The 15909-nt window shown below is 49.5% G+C and overlaps 8 protein-coding genes across 11 annotated transcripts; 5 read left to right on the top strand and 3 right to left on the bottom strand.

Moving 5' to 3' along the window:
• The first annotated feature begins 263 nt into the window (after nt 1-263).
• LOC128252628 (uncharacterized) lies at nt 264-2107 on the top strand. The gene is made up of 5 exons (XM_052980520.1): nt 264-763; nt 877-1244; nt 1304-1500; nt 1561-1722; nt 1778-2107. Exons 1-5 carry the CDS (start codon nt 313-315, stop codon nt 1998-2000), a joined length of 1401 nt encoding a protein of 466 aa, XP_052836480.1. The 5' UTR covers nt 264-312; the 3' UTR covers nt 2001-2107.
• Nucleotides 2108-2145: 38 nt separating this feature from the next.
• Nucleotides 2146-3612, top strand: LOC128252629 (zinc finger protein 567). Its single transcript, XM_052980521.1, has 2 exons — nt 2146-2554; nt 2611-3612. The coding sequence occupies exons 1-2, from the start codon at nt 2225-2227 to the stop codon at nt 3610-3612; spliced, it is 1332 nt and encodes a 443-aa protein (XP_052836481.1). The 5' UTR covers nt 2146-2224.
• A 179-nt stretch (nt 3613-3791) lies between these two features.
• LOC128252642 (uncharacterized) lies at nt 3792-4492 on the top strand. The gene has a single exon (XM_052980537.1). The coding sequence runs from the start codon at nt 3802-3804 to the stop codon at nt 4435-4437; it is 636 nt and encodes a 211-aa protein (XP_052836497.1). The 5' UTR covers nt 3792-3801; the 3' UTR covers nt 4438-4492.
• On the bottom strand, nt 4440-5106 carry LOC128252643 (trafficking protein particle complex subunit 6b). Its single transcript, XM_052980538.1, has 2 exons — nt 4948-5106; nt 4440-4882 (listed from the first exon to the last, which is right to left on the bottom strand). The coding sequence occupies exons 1-2, from the start codon at nt 5014-5016 to the stop codon at nt 4493-4495; spliced, it is 459 nt and encodes a 152-aa protein (XP_052836498.1). The 5' UTR covers nt 5017-5106; the 3' UTR covers nt 4440-4492.
• A 178-nt stretch (nt 5107-5284) lies between these two features.
• LOC128252623 (protein O-mannosyl-transferase TMTC4) lies at nt 5285-8048 on the top strand. Its single transcript, XM_052980512.1, has one exon. The coding sequence runs from the start codon at nt 5439-5441 to the stop codon at nt 7566-7568; it is 2130 nt and encodes a 709-aa protein (XP_052836472.1). The 5' UTR covers nt 5285-5438; the 3' UTR covers nt 7569-8048.
• On the bottom strand, nt 7815-11097 carry LOC128252624 (cysteine protease ATG4D). Of its 2 annotated transcripts, XM_052980514.1 has the most exons (6): nt 10967-11097; nt 9815-10772; nt 9560-9755; nt 9410-9486; nt 8752-9227; nt 7815-8691 (listed from the first exon to the last, which is right to left on the bottom strand). In XM_052980514.1, the coding sequence occupies exons 2-6, from the start codon at nt 10770-10772 to the stop codon at nt 8383-8385; spliced, it is 2016 nt and encodes a 671-aa protein (XP_052836474.1). In that variant the 5' UTR covers nt 10967-11097; the 3' UTR covers nt 7815-8382. The 2 variants fall into 2 exon arrangements, with proteins under 2 accessions (XP_052836474.1, XP_052836473.1); XM_052980513.1 differs by lacking the exon at nt 10967-11097 and having other exon boundaries at nt 9815-10947.
• A 315-nt stretch (nt 11098-11412) lies between these two features.
• On the top strand, nt 11413-13417 carry LOC128252633 (3-hydroxyisobutyryl-CoA hydrolase, mitochondrial). 2 transcript variants are annotated; one of them, XM_052980525.1, is made up of 4 exons: nt 11413-11573; nt 11637-12515; nt 12687-12955; nt 13217-13417. In XM_052980525.1, the coding sequence occupies exons 1-4, from the start codon at nt 11571-11573 to the stop codon at nt 13221-13223; spliced, it is 1158 nt and encodes a 385-aa protein (XP_052836485.1). In that variant the 5' UTR covers nt 11413-11570; the 3' UTR covers nt 13224-13417. The 2 variants fall into 2 exon arrangements, with proteins under 2 accessions (XP_052836485.1, XP_052836486.1); XM_052980526.1 differs by having other exon boundaries at nt 12687-13417.
• LOC128252622 (conserved oligomeric Golgi complex subunit 2) lies at nt 13268-15873 on the bottom strand. 2 transcript variants are annotated; one of them, XM_052980510.1, is made up of 5 exons: nt 15810-15873; nt 15650-15751; nt 14527-15597; nt 13777-14462; nt 13268-13717 (listed from the first exon to the last, which is right to left on the bottom strand). In XM_052980510.1, exons 2-5 carry the CDS (start codon nt 15740-15742, stop codon nt 13435-13437), a joined length of 2133 nt encoding a protein of 710 aa, XP_052836470.1. In that variant the 5' UTR covers nt 15743-15751; nt 15810-15873; the 3' UTR covers nt 13268-13434. The 2 variants fall into 2 exon arrangements, with proteins under 2 accessions (XP_052836470.1, XP_052836469.1); XM_052980509.1 differs by having other exon boundaries at nt 15650-15837.
• Between the last annotated feature and the right edge of the window lie 36 nt (nt 15874-15909).

The raw sequence follows: 15909 nt of genomic DNA, 5'->3' as shown, positions 1-15909 counted from the left end.
ATAGAAATTAATAACATCCCTAGAAAAAAAATTACAATTACAATTACATGTTAAAATTTAAACACTGAGACGGAAAATGTAATAAGGTATCAGAAATATGTTTCATCATTTAAAGATAACATTATAACGTTAAAGTCAGCGGGATAAACATATTTTTACAATTTTCATATATAGATCACTCTTTCTGGGCTTAAATGAATCCATCAATAAACGAAATCGTCAATGCAATGTCATAAGGTCGTAATGGTTAAAATGAAATAAAATCGATTACATTAAGGGCTATCGATAAACAATCAGCGTGCCCCATTTTATATGCCCACCGGAAAAAAACGCTTGAGATATCTTGTTAAAATGTCTGCTACAAGCAAACGTCAGAAGATCGAGAATGCAGGAGCCAACATAAATCCAAAACAGAAGAAAGTCAAAGCGAAGGGCCAGGAGGATGGCGGTTACGGATCAGGGGAGTTCTCTTTGGATTGGGATGTGGACAGCTACCGCACGGAGTACGAGAGCGAGGAGCACTGGGATCTGCGCCGCAGCTTCATGTTGGCCCACAAGGAGCGCTTCGAGGAGGACCGCCTGGTGTGCCTGGCCCAGACGTTCGTCAACATGGAGTTCATGGGCTGCAAGTATCCCAGCGAGACGATGCGCCTGGTGGCCGAAATGTCCAAGGAAATTGCGGAGGAGTTCCGGCGCAAACGCGATCAGCGCCTGAAGCGCACCTTTGTTTCGGCCTCGGACGCGGCGGAGCAGCGTGCCAAAGGTAGACGGAAGAACAATTAGTGGCCCAGAGGCGGAGGAGAAGATTCTTTATATCACTAGTAACTATAAGAGCCAGAGACCACAGCCTGCCTAATGCCTAATTCCAACAACTAGGGCGCCGGGCTGCAGCCGCTCCTGCAGCGGACTCCGCAAAGGATAGCTCAAACAGATTCACACGAGAACGCCTGTGCTTCGGCGGCGGCGAGCCAATCGATCTTTTCCAGGGCCTTCGCTACGGCCCCCTCATATTGTATTTGGCCGGTGGACGCAGCTGCCTGCGAAACTCTTGCACCACTGTCAACATGAAGTACGAGGAGCGCGCAAGCCAGGATCAGCCAGTCAGCGACACGACAAAATACGCCGAAGTATTGCTAAATGACACGGTGATAAGTTCGGGGCAGGGCGAGAACCTCAAAGCGGCCAAGCTGGCCGCCTTTAAACAAGCACTCCTCCTTCTCCAGTCCCACTGCTACAGCATTAAGGTATAAATAGTCCGGTGATGATTGACGCCAGATGTAAACTTTCACACCTTTTTCTCCAGCTGAATGCCACGCGCGAGACCATCAAGGTGGAGAAGAGCAAGAACGGCGTGAACATCAATGTCACCAAGGAGTCAGCCGACAGCCTGGGGGATCCCAAATTGGATGCTAGCAACAAGGGCTATCGAATGATGCGTCTGATGGGCTGGGCGGGCGGCGGCTTGGGTCGACTGAAGCAGGGGCGTGAGGAGCCAGTGGGGTATGTTCTAGACTCCAATTAAAATTAATGAATGCCCTATAGCCTTCTTTAAATTCTCAGTTACCTGCTGAAAAGCAATCGCAACGGCCTGGGCTCCATAAATCCACAGGGAAATCTCGCTGACTATCGCAAACTGATTGAAAACTATGTGAAATCGGACGATTTGCGTGACATGCAGTTTGAGCCCACTTTTTCGAAAGAAGAACGCGCCTCTTTTCACCAGTAAGCCCTTGATCTGTGATTAAAACTTGTCAGATTATGATGTGTTCCCTTGCAGGATGGCCAGCCGTTTTGGCTTGAAATCCAGCAGCTATGGTACTGGTGAGACCCGCCGCCTGTTGATCACCAAGAAGGTCAGCTATAGTAGAATACTCACGGAGGTTCTGTGCGGACGCAATCCGAAGTTTTGTGAACGTTACTTTGTGCAGGTGCCCATGCAGAAGGCCCACCTGTTTCCTGGTCACGTGGCCGGCCTGGAGTTGGAAAATATGTGTGAATAGTCCAGGGTGGACACAGAAAAACTCAGCTCATAGTACTCGTATTTAAAGATCTTCTTAATTATTAGTTTTAAGATAAAGGATATTAAAAACAAGACATGAATTTTTAACCGTGTATTTTGTTTACGTTTCGTGGTGAATGTCTGAAAATGTAATGAAAGAAGAAGAACCGCTGCAGTTGCAGTTTTTACTTCTCTGCGCTTCATCAATGTTTTTTAACTAAAGCGATGACTAAATGTCCTCGGTGCAACTGCGAGGCGACTGGGGAGAATCGTCTGGTCACCGACAGCTGTGGACACATGAAGTGCCGCCTCTGCCTTGTGGCGGATGTATCCGATTGCCTGGAGTGCCGAATTGCAAGCGAGGAAAGTGCCAGGACACCAAAGCAACAGGAATCCAAAGCAATTACTTCTGCAGACAAACGCATCGTAGTCACCGATCGGGGATATCATTGCACAGTATGCAAAAAGGACTTCCGCAGTCGCACTCAGCAATATTATCACCTGGCCTGCGGCAACGATCTTCTCAAGAAATTTAGCTGCAAGGAATGCAGTCGCGTAAGTTGGAGGTTTCCTTTCTGCTTCAACATATCACGACTCCACACTCCTTACAGAGATTTGCCACTCGCTCCCATTTAAAGTACCACCTCAGCAGCCATGCGAAGCTACCGGAACACTCATGCAACGCCTGCGGCAAAAGATTCAAACAGCCAGTTGTTCTTCAACGCCACATGCTAACCCACAGCCAGGAGCAGCATGTGTGCCCGCACTGCGAGAAGGTTTTCCGCCGCAAGAGCTCCCTTAAAAGCCATCTGGCGATCCACACCGATTTGGGCTTACCCTACAAGTGCGAACTCTGCTCCAAAAATTTCCAGAACAAGGCGAATCTAAATCAGCACTTGCGGAAGCACGATAAGAACAGCATCCGGCACAAGTGCAAGATCTGCCAAAAGTCCTTTCTGCGCCAGACCACGCTGCGGCTGCACATGAAGCGTCATTCGAATCGCCAGCGCCTATCCTGTTCCCTGTGCGGCAAAAGCTACAACGACGCAGATGCACTGGGCCGCCACCTGAAGCAGCACAAGGGTGTGGAACGCTTCCGCTGTATGCAGTGCGAAATCACAGTCAACCGGAAGGACAACATGCTGCGACATCTGCGGTCAATGCATCCCGGCTGTGCGTTCGACAGCAGTGTGGAGATTGTTACACCGGGATCCAGGGCCCTGGAGGCCACAGCGGCGGTGGAAAGACCAGTCGAGAGCGTGCGATACAATAGCGTGATCCAGAGCGTGGGCAACGTGGAGCCAGTCATGCTACCACCACAGCCGGCACTGCCACTTCCACTTCCAGAGATGCAGCTGGATCCAGCAGATGTGGTAACAGAACACCTGCCACTGCCGGATGTCATGCCTGAGAAGAACGTCCAACTTTACCGCAAGATCATCTTGGACCTGGACAACGAAGAGTACACAAATGAGCTAAGTCTCGACGAGACCCAAGAATCCACCCTGCAGCAACGTCAGCCGTGTGGCCCGGGCCAAGGCAGCTCCAAATTTAGCGGGATGCACTGGCGCAAAAATTTCAAATGCTGGTACGAAAACGAGCACACAAATTGATCTCTAGTACGTTGGCCCTTCTTCGCAGGCCCTCTGATTTATTAGAGATAAGTCAGGTGCTGCGAACCGAAGCGAACCGTAAACGCCTTTTTGGCCGCTAGCCATATTTCCGCGTGCCCACGTCATTGCCAAGTTCGCCGGCCATCGGAAGCAGCAAAATCACTTAATTCTTAGCTATCAGTATTCAATATGTTGGACGAGCGTTCGGAACTCGAGACCCTGCGGGAAATTTATTACCTAACTGATGGTGCGTCGGCCAACTGGCGGAAGTTGCTCGCCCTGGGCGACTGCCTCGATCAGCAGCTAAAGCGCAAACTACTCTGGGTGTGGCCCACATCGGTGGATTTGGATTACTTCAATCAGCTTCTGACCATGCACCACCTCCAGAGTGTGTTGAGCATAGGCTGCGGCAGCGGACTTTTGGAATGGCTGATAACTGCAGCTGGTGGGCGGAAAACCACTATGTTTGGCCTAGAAGTCGATCGCAACTGGTGGCAGAGTAAGTACTCCGTTCGGAGTTTCATACCGCTCAACTATGTGGAGGAGACCAGCCAACTGGATACGGATTTATTGACCAGCTGCTGCAATGCCACCTCTCCCTGTGCCTTGCTCTTCTGCTATTTCAACAATCGATCGGCGTTCCTGGACTATCTTAGGGTCTTTCAAGGAAAATGGCTTATATTGATTGGACCACTGCCTGCTCTGGGTATCCACACAGATCCCAATCCCGTCCAGCCGCAACTGCCAGTCGACCAGTGGACTCTCCGAGAACGCCTCAACTGGACTGACTGCAACGTTGTGACGTTTTACGAGAAAATAGCTTAGTCTAGTCTTTAGTAACTATATAATTGTAGTAATAAATCATTGCCTTATGTCGTAACTAGTTTCTATTTACTTCTATGTGGAACTTGCATGCGGGAATGCTTTGAACCTCGGCAGTCACGGTGCTGTTGATGCCCAGATTGCTGAGGGCTCCACGCACCAGCCCGCAGGTGAAAGCCACGAACTTGGGCGCGTGCTCCAGTTGCTTGGTGCCCGGTGAGATGCGCGTTAGGAAGCGGAATGCCTTGTCCTGCACCACGTACATGCCGTGGTTGTTCGTTCTTAGGTTGTCCACTTGCTTTTTGTAGATGAGCGTCCAGAAGTCGGTGCAAATAAACTTCATGGTCTCCAGCTCGTCTTTGAAGCGTGAAACCTCGCGGGTGAGCCGTTCAATCAGGCGGTAGCCGGTGGTGAAGCCTATGTACTCCAAAGTGGCCAGGTCGTGCTCCTAATAGGCGGAACCAATATGATATCTTTGCTTACATTTGTTTTTCAATTTAATGGGTCTTTTACCTTGTTGCTATCTAGGCAATAGTTGACTATCTCTGCATGCAGGCAATCAAATAGAATTTCCTCGGACATTTTAAAGACAAAACTAATTTTTCCTTGTGATTTCACAGAATTTTCCAACGATTTGTTTTTAACTGCAGATGAACAGCTGTTGCTGTAGTTTACGTTAACGCGCGAATGTCAAGCTAAATTTTAAATAAATTTTATTATTTTATTTTGCTCTTACTTCTTTATTTGTTTTTTTTTTTTTTTTATTTCTTTTTTACTGTTATTGCCAAGCAATAATAAGTTTAATGATATATTTGGAGTAATATGGTTTACTCATAATACTTTATATTTGTCTAGCTTTTTTCTAGCTGCATTTTTTATCATCATCGCTGAATAGACATCACAAGTGAGTGGCCAGAACCACAACAAAAAATGTATACAAAACAACGCAGCTTAGAATTAGCGAAATTAGTGAATTAAAATTTGCAGAGCGAGCAGCAATTAAAATGCAACCCAGGATGTTGGGCCTGGCTCACAATGCTGCGCTGCATAGCATGGTGTGCCAGGCGCTCCTGGTGCTGGTTTGCCTAGTTTGCTATGGATGTGGAGGTCTGAGTGGGTCCAAATTCGTTTTCGATGACACGGTGGCCATCGTCAAGAACCGGGATGTCAACACCCTGCCCACCAACTGGACGGCGATATTCACACATGACTTCTGGGGCGCCTCCCTGCTCAGTTCCGATTCGCACAAGTCCTTCCGGCCACTGACCACGTTGATGTTCCACTGCGAGTACGCCCTTCTGGGCCTGAATGCCGCCCACATGAAGTTCCTTAATCTCCTGCTGCACTGCGTCAATACGCTGCTCATGTGGAGATTGGTGCGCTCGCTGTACGTGCCGGAGGTGAACACGGAGCGATGGGCCATTCTATCCGCAGCGCTGTTTGCCGCCCACCCAATCCACACAGAAGCGGTCTCGGGTGTGGTGGGCAGGGCCGAGCTGATGTTCGGCATGATCCACTTGCTGTGCCTTCTGCTGACCGTGGCCAACTCCGGAAAACATGGTCCTCAAACAGGCGGATTGATCGTGTTCCTGACGGCCGTGGGAATTCTCTTCAAGGAGTCCGCAGTGACCATCCCCATGTCGTGTGTGCTGCTGGACTACTTTCAGAATGGCTACTTCCATCTGCAGCTTAAGGATCAGTGGAATCTATTGCGCACCCGGACTAGCTACTTGGTCTATTTGATGGGCACTTTGGGTCTTTTGACGGTTCGGCTATGGTGGCAAGACTTCGAGACGCCAACGTTCAAGGAAGTTGACAACCCAGTGGCCCACAACGAGCACATCCTGACCCGTGGACTTTCACAGCAGTACCTGCTGGTTATGAACATCTGGCTGATGCTGTGCCCCCACTGGCTCTGCTACGACTGGGCCTTGGGCTGCGTCAAGCTGGTGACCAGCATCTGGGACCTGAGACTGCAGGGCGTCATCGGGTTCTACTCCCTGGTGCTGGTGGCTCTGATGAACTTCCGCCGCCTGCCTGGAATGATGTTAGCTCTGGGCTTGATGGTTATTCCGTTTCTACCAGCGTCGGGTATCATTTGCGTGGGATTCGTGATCGCAGAGCGGACTCTTTACGTCCCATCCATCGGCTTTTGTCTTGTGTCCATCTATGGATTTCTATACTGGTATGACTGCAGCACGAGTAAATCCCTTTGGCGCACTGCCCTGCGGATCCTTCTGATGTTGCTCTTCACCGTGATGATGCTGCGGACGCGACAGCGGACCACCGACTGGCTTAATGAGGAGCAGCTGTTCAAATCCGCTTTACAGGTGTGTCCCGACAACGCCAAGGTGCACTACAACATCGCCCGGCTGGCCACTGATACGGGAAACAATACGAAAGCCTTCCAGCACTACCACAGGGCCATTGAGTTGTATCCCAGTTATGAATCAGCCCTGATGAACCTCGGAAACCTTTACAGGGAGCACGGTCAACTGGCCTCAGCTGAAGATTATATTCGACTGGCTCTGCAGGCGTATCCAGCTTTTCCGGCGGCCTGGATGAATCTGGGCATTGTGCAATCGGCCCAGGGAAAGTTTGACAAGGCACTGGCCAGCTATGAGAAGGCACTGAAGTACAGGGCCAACTTTGCCGTCTGTTACTACAACATGGGAAATCTTTATCTGGAGCAGAAACGCTACGCCGATGCTCTGCATCACTGGCAGCACGCCGTGGCGCTGAATCCCCGCCAGCCAAAAGCCTGGGCCAACATTCTCACAATGCTGGACAATCGAGGACTGCAGGACGACGCCCTGCGCCTCTCGGATCAGGCCCTGCAGCATCTGCCCAACGAGGTGAGCATCCTGTTCATTCGCGCCAATGTCCTTGGCAAGCTGAAACACTACATTGAGGCTGAGTCGATCTATAAGCGTGTTATTGAGCTGGAGCCCAACAACATGCTTTACCACACGAATCTCGGGGTGCTCTATCATCGTTGGGACAAAACCCAGGAGGCAATAGAGGCTTATCGAACGGCGATAAGTATTAATGCGGCGAGGGCAACGACAGCGCGGGAGAATCTCAGCAAGCTTCTGAAACGCCTGGAGCGGGAGGCGCAGGTCATCCAAAGATAAGCATTAGCTTCCAAAACCCACCGCAATTATAGAGCCAACCAAGAGTTGTTTGTCTTAGAAAGAAAAAGGCAAATAATAAAACAATCCTGAACCAAAACTGAGGTTGTGCGTTCAGTCACTAGTCCCAGAAACATATACATACATGTACTTACTAATGAAAGACATTCAAAATAACATTTTAAATTGATCAATCTAGCACGATTAAAACCAAAGTGCAATGCATCCGTATCCCATCAGTAAAACCTATTTATTTTTAGTATAAGTTTAGGATAATTTATTTATTTGTTAATTTACTCGAGGGTATATACAATTAATGTTACAACTAATTAATGATCGAACAATTACATGACGACTTACATAAATTAACTAAGTTCTAAAACGTAAGGACTACATGAAATACTTCAGAAAATAGTGACAGCTGTGGCACCATTGTAAAATGATATTCAATTCCATTAAAGTTTCATGATTTTAAAATAATAATACCGCAAATTACACAAGTTTATATATATAACACATATAAACAGATCGGGCTGCTGGAACATGGAAAAATCTGAAACACTTTGGCAGAATGCGAGACTACAAGTCGAACAAAAGAGAGATTAACGTGGACATCAGTAAATATTCAAGATACATGCATGCGTCTATGTACTATATGCGTAGGCGTAAAGGTAAAACAAAGTCTTTGTGTTTGAGATACGGGTCTGTTGGGTTTTTCTAGGCGAACAAGCGAGCAACGGCGGTTGGGAACTAAATCAAATAATAATGAGCAAATAACACAGCTAGCACAGCAACAAGGTTATGGGGCGGTAACGTTCTACAGCAGCACGAACTCTTCGCTTTCACTATCATCCTGATCGTTGTCGTCGCCATGTTGCGGCGGCGTCAACTGGGCACCCAATTCCTGCGCCAATGCGGCCACCTGCTTTATAAGCGGCTTGTATAGTGAATCGCTCATCTCATCCCGCTCGTGATCCAGGCAACGACCGCGAGAGAATGTGAACAGCGGATAGTTCATCTCCGTTTGCTCGCTCTGTTGATGGCTTGTCATTTGAGACGTGCCCTGATGGCTTCCGGCCGCCTTGTCCACAGTTGCCCCGGAGGCACAGCGCATTGGATGCAAATACTGTAACATTTTACATAGTTAGTGAGATGTAGCGAGAATAAGGGTTTGGTTGTGGCTTACCAGTTGTACACTCTCCATAAAGCTGTCGAAATCACTCTTGGTGGCACAGTAGAATCCGATGCAACAGCTGGGATCCATTTTGCTGGCCTTTAGCTTTCGTGGAGACTTGCAGTGGAAGGAGTGCAGGGAAAAATTCTCCTGGTTCACATCCACCATTTCCTGGCAATAATGCGGATCCAAATGGATGAGCCTGTCCTCCTGGAATCCCACAAAGTACAGGGAGTGTTTCGGCTTGCCGCCAATAATGCCCAGGCAGTGCTCCGTACTAAGCAGCAGCTTCAGGCAATGAGCATACACTGGATTTAGTTTTTCGCTGCCCAGACGCAGGGGTATGAGTACTATAAGGGATTTCCAGTGCTGCTGCTGCTCCGGCCTAGGCGTTTCCGCCTGCGGTCGCTTTGCTTGCTGCCAAGGCACATTGGGTTTGGGGGCTGGCTCCGGTATGCTGCACTGGTCCTCGATATCTTGCATATAAACTGAAACGGTAACACGGTAACACGGAAACTTGGTTATCAAATCAAATACACTATCAAATAATTCCATGAGTAATGAGCTTCAGTAACAAGGTTGCAGCAATTACTCATCGGCGTATCAATGTGTCATGGAATTATCTTGTAAATCTTCGTTTTGGGGTATTCCTTTTTTTTTTTGTACTCACTCGTGCAATCTTTGGCCACATAGACGCTGATATTGTCAAAGTCTGCATTTTCCTGAGCTGCATGCTCCAAGGCGTGTCTGCGGTGAGGTAAAAGTTTATTAGCCATGATAAAGATTCTCAATTCTCGATCTGATAACAGTCTGCACTTACTTTAGTAAGTAGGAGACCGAGGCGGGGCCATACCAGTCGCCTGGCTTCTTGCCCAAATGCTCGCCCAGCCGCACCAGGGCGTGTATGGAGAAGGGGCTGCTCTTCGAGGAGCTGTCCCCGAACCACTTGACTATCTTCTTATGCATGTTGTCCTCGTAGGTGGAGTGCAACTGAGACTCTGAATCATAGCGCCAGCCTGTAAGTAGACGAGTTTTATTAAAATCAGGTTGGCTGGCGATGGCCCAAACAACTTACTGCGCCCCAAAAAGTGACAGATGAGTCCTTGGGCCAAGAGCATCTGACCGCTTCTCAGCATACAGCCCCAGCCGCAGTCCGAGGTGTAGTTGGAGCCATTCATTATGGGGAACTCCCTCCGGTAGGTCATCCATATCCTACTGTAGAAGTCGCGCCTGAATCCCTCAATTCCCTCCTCCCAGGGCTGTTCGCCCACCTGGTTCTCGACAGCGTCCATTCCCAGCTCTTGGGGCACCACAATCTCGTCAATCTGCTGCGGATTTAGCGCTGGATACAAGGAGCCAGACGTCGATGAGGCCTGTATGCTGTCGAAAGCTGATGTGGCGTTGTCGGGCGTCGTATCCGCTCCGCTGGGCAGCTCGGTGATGGAACTCTCCATGCTAACGGGCGGCGTGAAGCGGCGATGATAGCACCGTCCCAGCAGCCACACGGGCTGCTCCTTGGAGAAGCTGGTCTGGCGCATCTTGCCGCTCCAGCCGTACTTCACATTGTGCCACATGGCCACCAGTTTGGACTCCATGCCCTTGGTGGGCGTCCGATTGGCCGCCAGGTCACCGGGCTCCTCGCTGTGCTGCTCCACGTGACCGCAGCTTGGAGCGCTGCTGCTGCCGCCATAAAGCTGACTGAAGGCGTTCATGAAGCGTGATGACGTCGATATCTTGCGCTGCGGTGTTGCTGTCGCAGCGTTTTCCGACTTGAGGTTCAAATTCGCACCTGATGTGCTCACGGGCGAGGGCGAGGGTGCGCGTGGAACGGCGAACACGGTGTCGCGGGGAATCGTCTGAATGGGGGCCACCTGCTCCTCCTCGATGGCGCCGTCCTCGACCAGCGGCAGGGAGAGTGGATCTGCATCCTGGCCGCACATCCGCCTGCCCTCCACAATGCTGCCCTCACCAGCGGCTTCAAAAAGCATCAGTTTCTCGTCGGTCAACTTGGAAAGGAGGCCGTCATAGTTCATCTGTTTGGTGGCCGTGGAGGAGGACATGAAAACAGAGGCGGAAGTGGAAGTGGATAATGAGCGACGACGCTTTGTCCGCAGCTTGGAGAACTTAAAGAACTGCGGCATGGCAATCTCGGTGCGAGCCACTTGCTGGCCCTGGCTCAACTGACAACCGACCACCGATTGCGTGCTAATTACAAATGTTTACTCACCGTTTATTTGTTGACAAAAAAAGATAAAGTAACTATACGAAATTTGTTTTTCTTATTCTTATTCGCGAGAAGTACAATTGCCAATCGCAGTGTTGCCAGACCGCTCGATTGGCTTTATTGTCAGTATGTATGTCAATTGTGTTCCGAAATTTGTTTTAAGCTTTGGTGAATAGGTTTCAAAAGGAGTTATATTTCGTTTAATGGTTTAATAATTATTTTTTTTATTGATTTTTAACTAGTTTGTTTCTTACATTTGTGTTTTCTCGATACTATCATTAAAAGCTGTAACTATACGTGTTGAATACAATATGAGAGCTGCCAACGCCCATAATCTTATAAACATGTTAAATTAGATAAAAGAGTCAGCATTTTTTCAATGTCTCTTTGTCAAATCAGCTCTTGCAATGATCTAAAAACTGTTGAGAGATTATTAACGGTTTGTGAAGAATACGCTTTTGGAACACCCCAAATCACTTCGGGCAGGCAAGATGTCTGGCAACGTCGCCGCAAGAACAACCAGCTGTGCGGGTGTTAAAATTCTATTGCGCAACATTGAGCGAAACACAAAACACACGCCACACACAGCGACAGACAGCCGTTCAAAATGGTAAGTAATGCAAATTCCTGCAAATTAAATTGCTTAGCTAATCGAAAACAATTTGCCGCCCAGCAAGGCCCAATTCAAAGGTTGGTGTACACATTCGGTCATCGCACCTGCAGCCCATTGCCGCTGATCGCAGCGATATCAAGCACAAAACCACCGACAATGGCCTACTCAGCCCGCCAATCCTCCTCCTCCGTGCTGGCCACGGAGTCGTCCAACAAGGGTATGATAATCCTCAATCGTCCCAAGGCGCTGAACGCCATCAACCTCGAGATGGTGCGCAAGATCTACAAGCACCTGAAAAAGTGTGAGAAGTCCAAGTCGCTGCTTATCATCAAGGGTACAGGCGACAAGGCCTTTTGCGCCGGCGGAGATGTTCGTGCCCTGGTCGAGGCTGGTCCCACGGACGAGTCGAAGAGCTTCTTTCGGGAGGAGTACAGCACAAACGCCCTGATCGGCAACTACAAGATTCCCTACATCGCCATAATCGACGGTATCACCATGGGCGGCGGCGTGGGCCTCAGTGTGCACGGCAAGTACCGAGTGGCCACCGATCGGACCCTCTTCGCCATGCCAGAGACGGCCATCGGACTTTTCCCGGACGTGGGTGGCTCCTACTTCCTGCCCCGACTGCAGGGAAAGCTGGGACTCTACCTAGGACTCACAGGATACCGCCTGCGCGGTGGGGATGTCTTCTACTCGGGCATTGCCACGCACTTCTGTGAGAGCAGCAAGGTTCCTGATCTTGAGACGGCGCTGCTCAACTGCCCGGATGCGGATGATGTGCCGGAGCTGCTTCAAAAGTTCCATTCCACGCCAGAGAAACCCTTCTCTCTGCAACCCGTGCTGGAACAGATCAACAAAAACTTCTCGGCGGACTCAGTGGAGGGCATTTTGGAGAACCTGCAGAACGACGGCAGCGAGTGGGCCAAGAAAACGCTTGAGGTAAGCAGTTCACAGTGATAAGAACACAATCGGATGTTAATTGGCTGGGCTAATCAACGTTTGGCACGCTTTTAGCGCCTCATATTTGATCTGCTCCCAGTCAATTAGCAGTGTTTTAGATGCATAACTGGCACACATACACGTACATAATGGCTTGTTTATTTTTGGCAGACCCTGTCTAAGGTGTCGCCCACCTCGATGAAGGTCACATTCCGCCAACTGGAGCTCGGCTCGCAACTTTCGCTGGCCCAGTGCCTCATCATGGAGTATCGTCTGGCCGTGCGTCATCTGGAGCGCAGCGACTTCAAGGAGGGAGTGCGCGCCCTGCTCATCGACAAGGACCAGAAGCCGCAGTGGCAGCCAGCCCAGCTGGCCGATGTCACCGAGGAACATGTGCAATGGTTCTTCCGCAAACTGCCGGACACTGAGGAACTCAAGCTGTAATGTAGCAGGCCTTGTTGTGTTCTTTTTTGAGCAAGCCAATCCTGTTTGTCTTCCGTTAGGCCGCTCATTTTTATATACATACTCCTAAACACCTTTGTATATAACATTGCAAGCTTGAGTTATGTTATGCATGGGTCCTTGCCTGCCGTTTATTTTTTGCAATATTCGTTAACTTTACTTTTACTGTTCTATGGCCACATGTTGACGACCGCAGCCGCTTAATTATCCGCAATCTCTTTTCTGTTTCATTCCAACAGCGAATAACTTCGAGGGAAAGTCCCTGCCACAGTCTGTATTTACCAATAACGATCGTGAAAATCAATGCATTTATATATGATATACATATATGCCTAAATATATTATATACAATTCGTAGTCCTAAAACAATCAGTAAATGTGCCTAAAGAATCGTTAGAATTCGTTTAACAAGAATAAAGTGAAGTATATATGTTTAATAACTGTTCGTTGTTAGCGTCTAAGCACTGTTGTCCTTCAGCTTGATGCTGTCCTCCACCATGTTGGTCAGCTCGACCAGCTTCTCGATCTGGGTGGCCTGGAAGTTCAGTTTGCAGAGCTCCTGCTTCCATGATGTGACATCCACTCGCAGCTGGACGCGAATCTTGTCATCGTCGGTCATCACAGATGAACTTCCTGTTGACGGCACAGCGGATCCGCCACTTTTAACATTCCGTAGCCGACGTAAGGACTCTTCAGTCTTCTGCACTGATGTGAGCACATCACTCACCACATTGAAGTATCTAAAAATATTAGAGATTACAGTTGGCACACATTTTTATGAACGACCATTTCAACTTACGCCTTGGTAATTTGACTGGCAACCTCAGACAGAATCTGCTCCACCTCTAGAGTGCCCAGCTGGGATTCATGCTGCTGGACAAAAGCCTTGAGAGGCCGAAGCATTTGCTCCACGTAGCCTGAGCAGCGGGAGGGAACTTCCCGATTGGTTTTGCGATACAATCGCGGCAAGTCGTTCACCTGGCGCACATTTTCCGTCTCGCACTCTGCGATCAGCAGCTCTACCAAGGTCTTTTGTATACTGGTCAAATGCGCTCCCAGTGTGTCGGCTAAGGCAGCCATAGATTTGGCCAGGACATCGTTGAATGCCTTTGTACGCTGTTCAGCGGGCACGGATTGAACAATCAACTGCTGGAGCTCAGGCAGGTAAGCTTCCAGTTTGCGAATATCAGCATGCAAAGCAATAAGCAACTGGTGTCGAGTGAACGACCTCGCGAAGTTTGTGCTCTTTGACACAGCGATGGCATCTGTGATCCAACGGGAAAGACGGAGCACTATCTGTACATTCAGCTTGTAGAACTTGGGAAACACCTCAGGCAGATAAACTCCCTCTGCCCAGCATCGTGACATGGCCTCCTTGGCGGCATTAAAAGGCGTTAATGTGTAGTCCCTTGCACCGAGATTGTTTTTCAAAGTGTCGTCCTGCAGTACAGGCTCCAACTTGGCTTCAAATTGACCAGCAATTTCCTGGAAACATCAAGCCCAGTGGTAAAGGCATAAACTTTGGCTGTAAGATTTAAATTATACATACTTGAAAGCATATCTGAAAGTAAACCGGGAGATTCCAGCGGGCCTCGAAGCTCTTAGTTTGCTTGTGCTGGCGATAGAGAGCCACCGCCTGCTCCCCAGAGCTGGTCAGCAGCTCCTCTATTTTACTCAGAAAGTCGCGGGTGCACTTATATTTCACATAGAACACCTCAGAGTTTCCGGGAGCAAATATGGAGTTCATGTAAAGCTCAAGCCGCGACTCCACATCGGCCCAGTAACTGTTCACCACAAAGTTAAAGCCCGGAAACTTGTCGGAGTAGAGAGTAAGGCGGAGCAGGTCGGTCATGTGCAGGGAAATGAAATTGAGGATCTTGCTGTAAATGCCAGCCAGGCCCTGCGGCGAGTTCTGCAGCTGCTGTTCCCCGATGACGCTGGCCATGTAGGGTGCCACGACATCCTCGCGAAAGACGCGTTCGGCTTGACCACATGCATTTAGTGTGATGTAGATGCGCAGGCAGCGCTCCAACGGTTCCGGTACAGAGTTGCGGGCCTGGTTGAGGGCGTCATTGAAGAAGCGGCGCAGATGCTGATGCATATGGTCTTCCAGCGAGTGGATCTGGGCCTGCTGTTCGGCATTCAAGTGCTTGGAACAGTGTTTTTCGTGAAAGCGCAACTGAATCAAGTCCAGGGCAGCCCGCTCCAGGTCTACGGCCTTGATGGGCTGCTCTCCGCTGAACTTGCGGTCGATGAGGTCCTGGAGTTTGCTGATGGTCTCGTAGACCTTCTTCAGGCTCTGCAGTCCACTCTTGAATTCGCGCAGCTGGCGCTTTTCCTCCAGCTGGGCCCGCAGCTCGGTCACGTTCTCGTCGATCAGTCCGTGGATGCTCTCGATGTCGCTGCGAAATTGCTCCAGCGGCCGCTGAATAGACTCAATGGACTGATCCAGCCCCACCAGGTTCGCACTCAGGTTTACAAAATCCGCGTAGTCCTCGTTAATCAGATCAATCATCGCCGCTCGCAGGCCTTTTAGGTAAAGTCCCAGGTTGTCGCGCAGCTGCTCCAGACTGGGCGCATTGCGATTCTTGTGCAGGAACTCGTCCACCGAGAAGTTTGCCTGTTGGGAAATGTTAGCACGGAAACACGAAAATCTGGCCGGGATTACACACCTTCATAAACTCATTCTTGTCGAAGCACAGCTTTTCCGCCGTACTGGTCGAGCTGGTGGTCAGGTGCGCCGACTTCTTGACGGGATCATGCATTGCTTTTGTCTGGAATTCAAGTTAAATAATTAAAACCAATTCTGCCACGAAAGTGAATAAACACAACCGCAGTGCTGTAAAATTTTAGCCGGCAGCAAGCGTTGCCAGCTCTTGCAGCTGAAGTGTGTTTACCAACACTACCGAAAGCCGACAAATTTGTTTACAAC

Source organism: Drosophila gunungcola, chromosome 3R (assembly GCF_025200985.1).
Source record: "Drosophila gunungcola strain Sukarami chromosome 3R, Dgunungcola_SK_2, whole genome shotgun sequence".
In the NCBI taxonomy this organism is placed as follows: domain Eukaryota; kingdom Metazoa; phylum Arthropoda; class Insecta; order Diptera; family Drosophilidae; genus Drosophila; species Drosophila gunungcola.
Note: the sequence above shows the minus strand (reverse complement) of the source record. Positions and strands in the feature narration are given on the sequence as shown.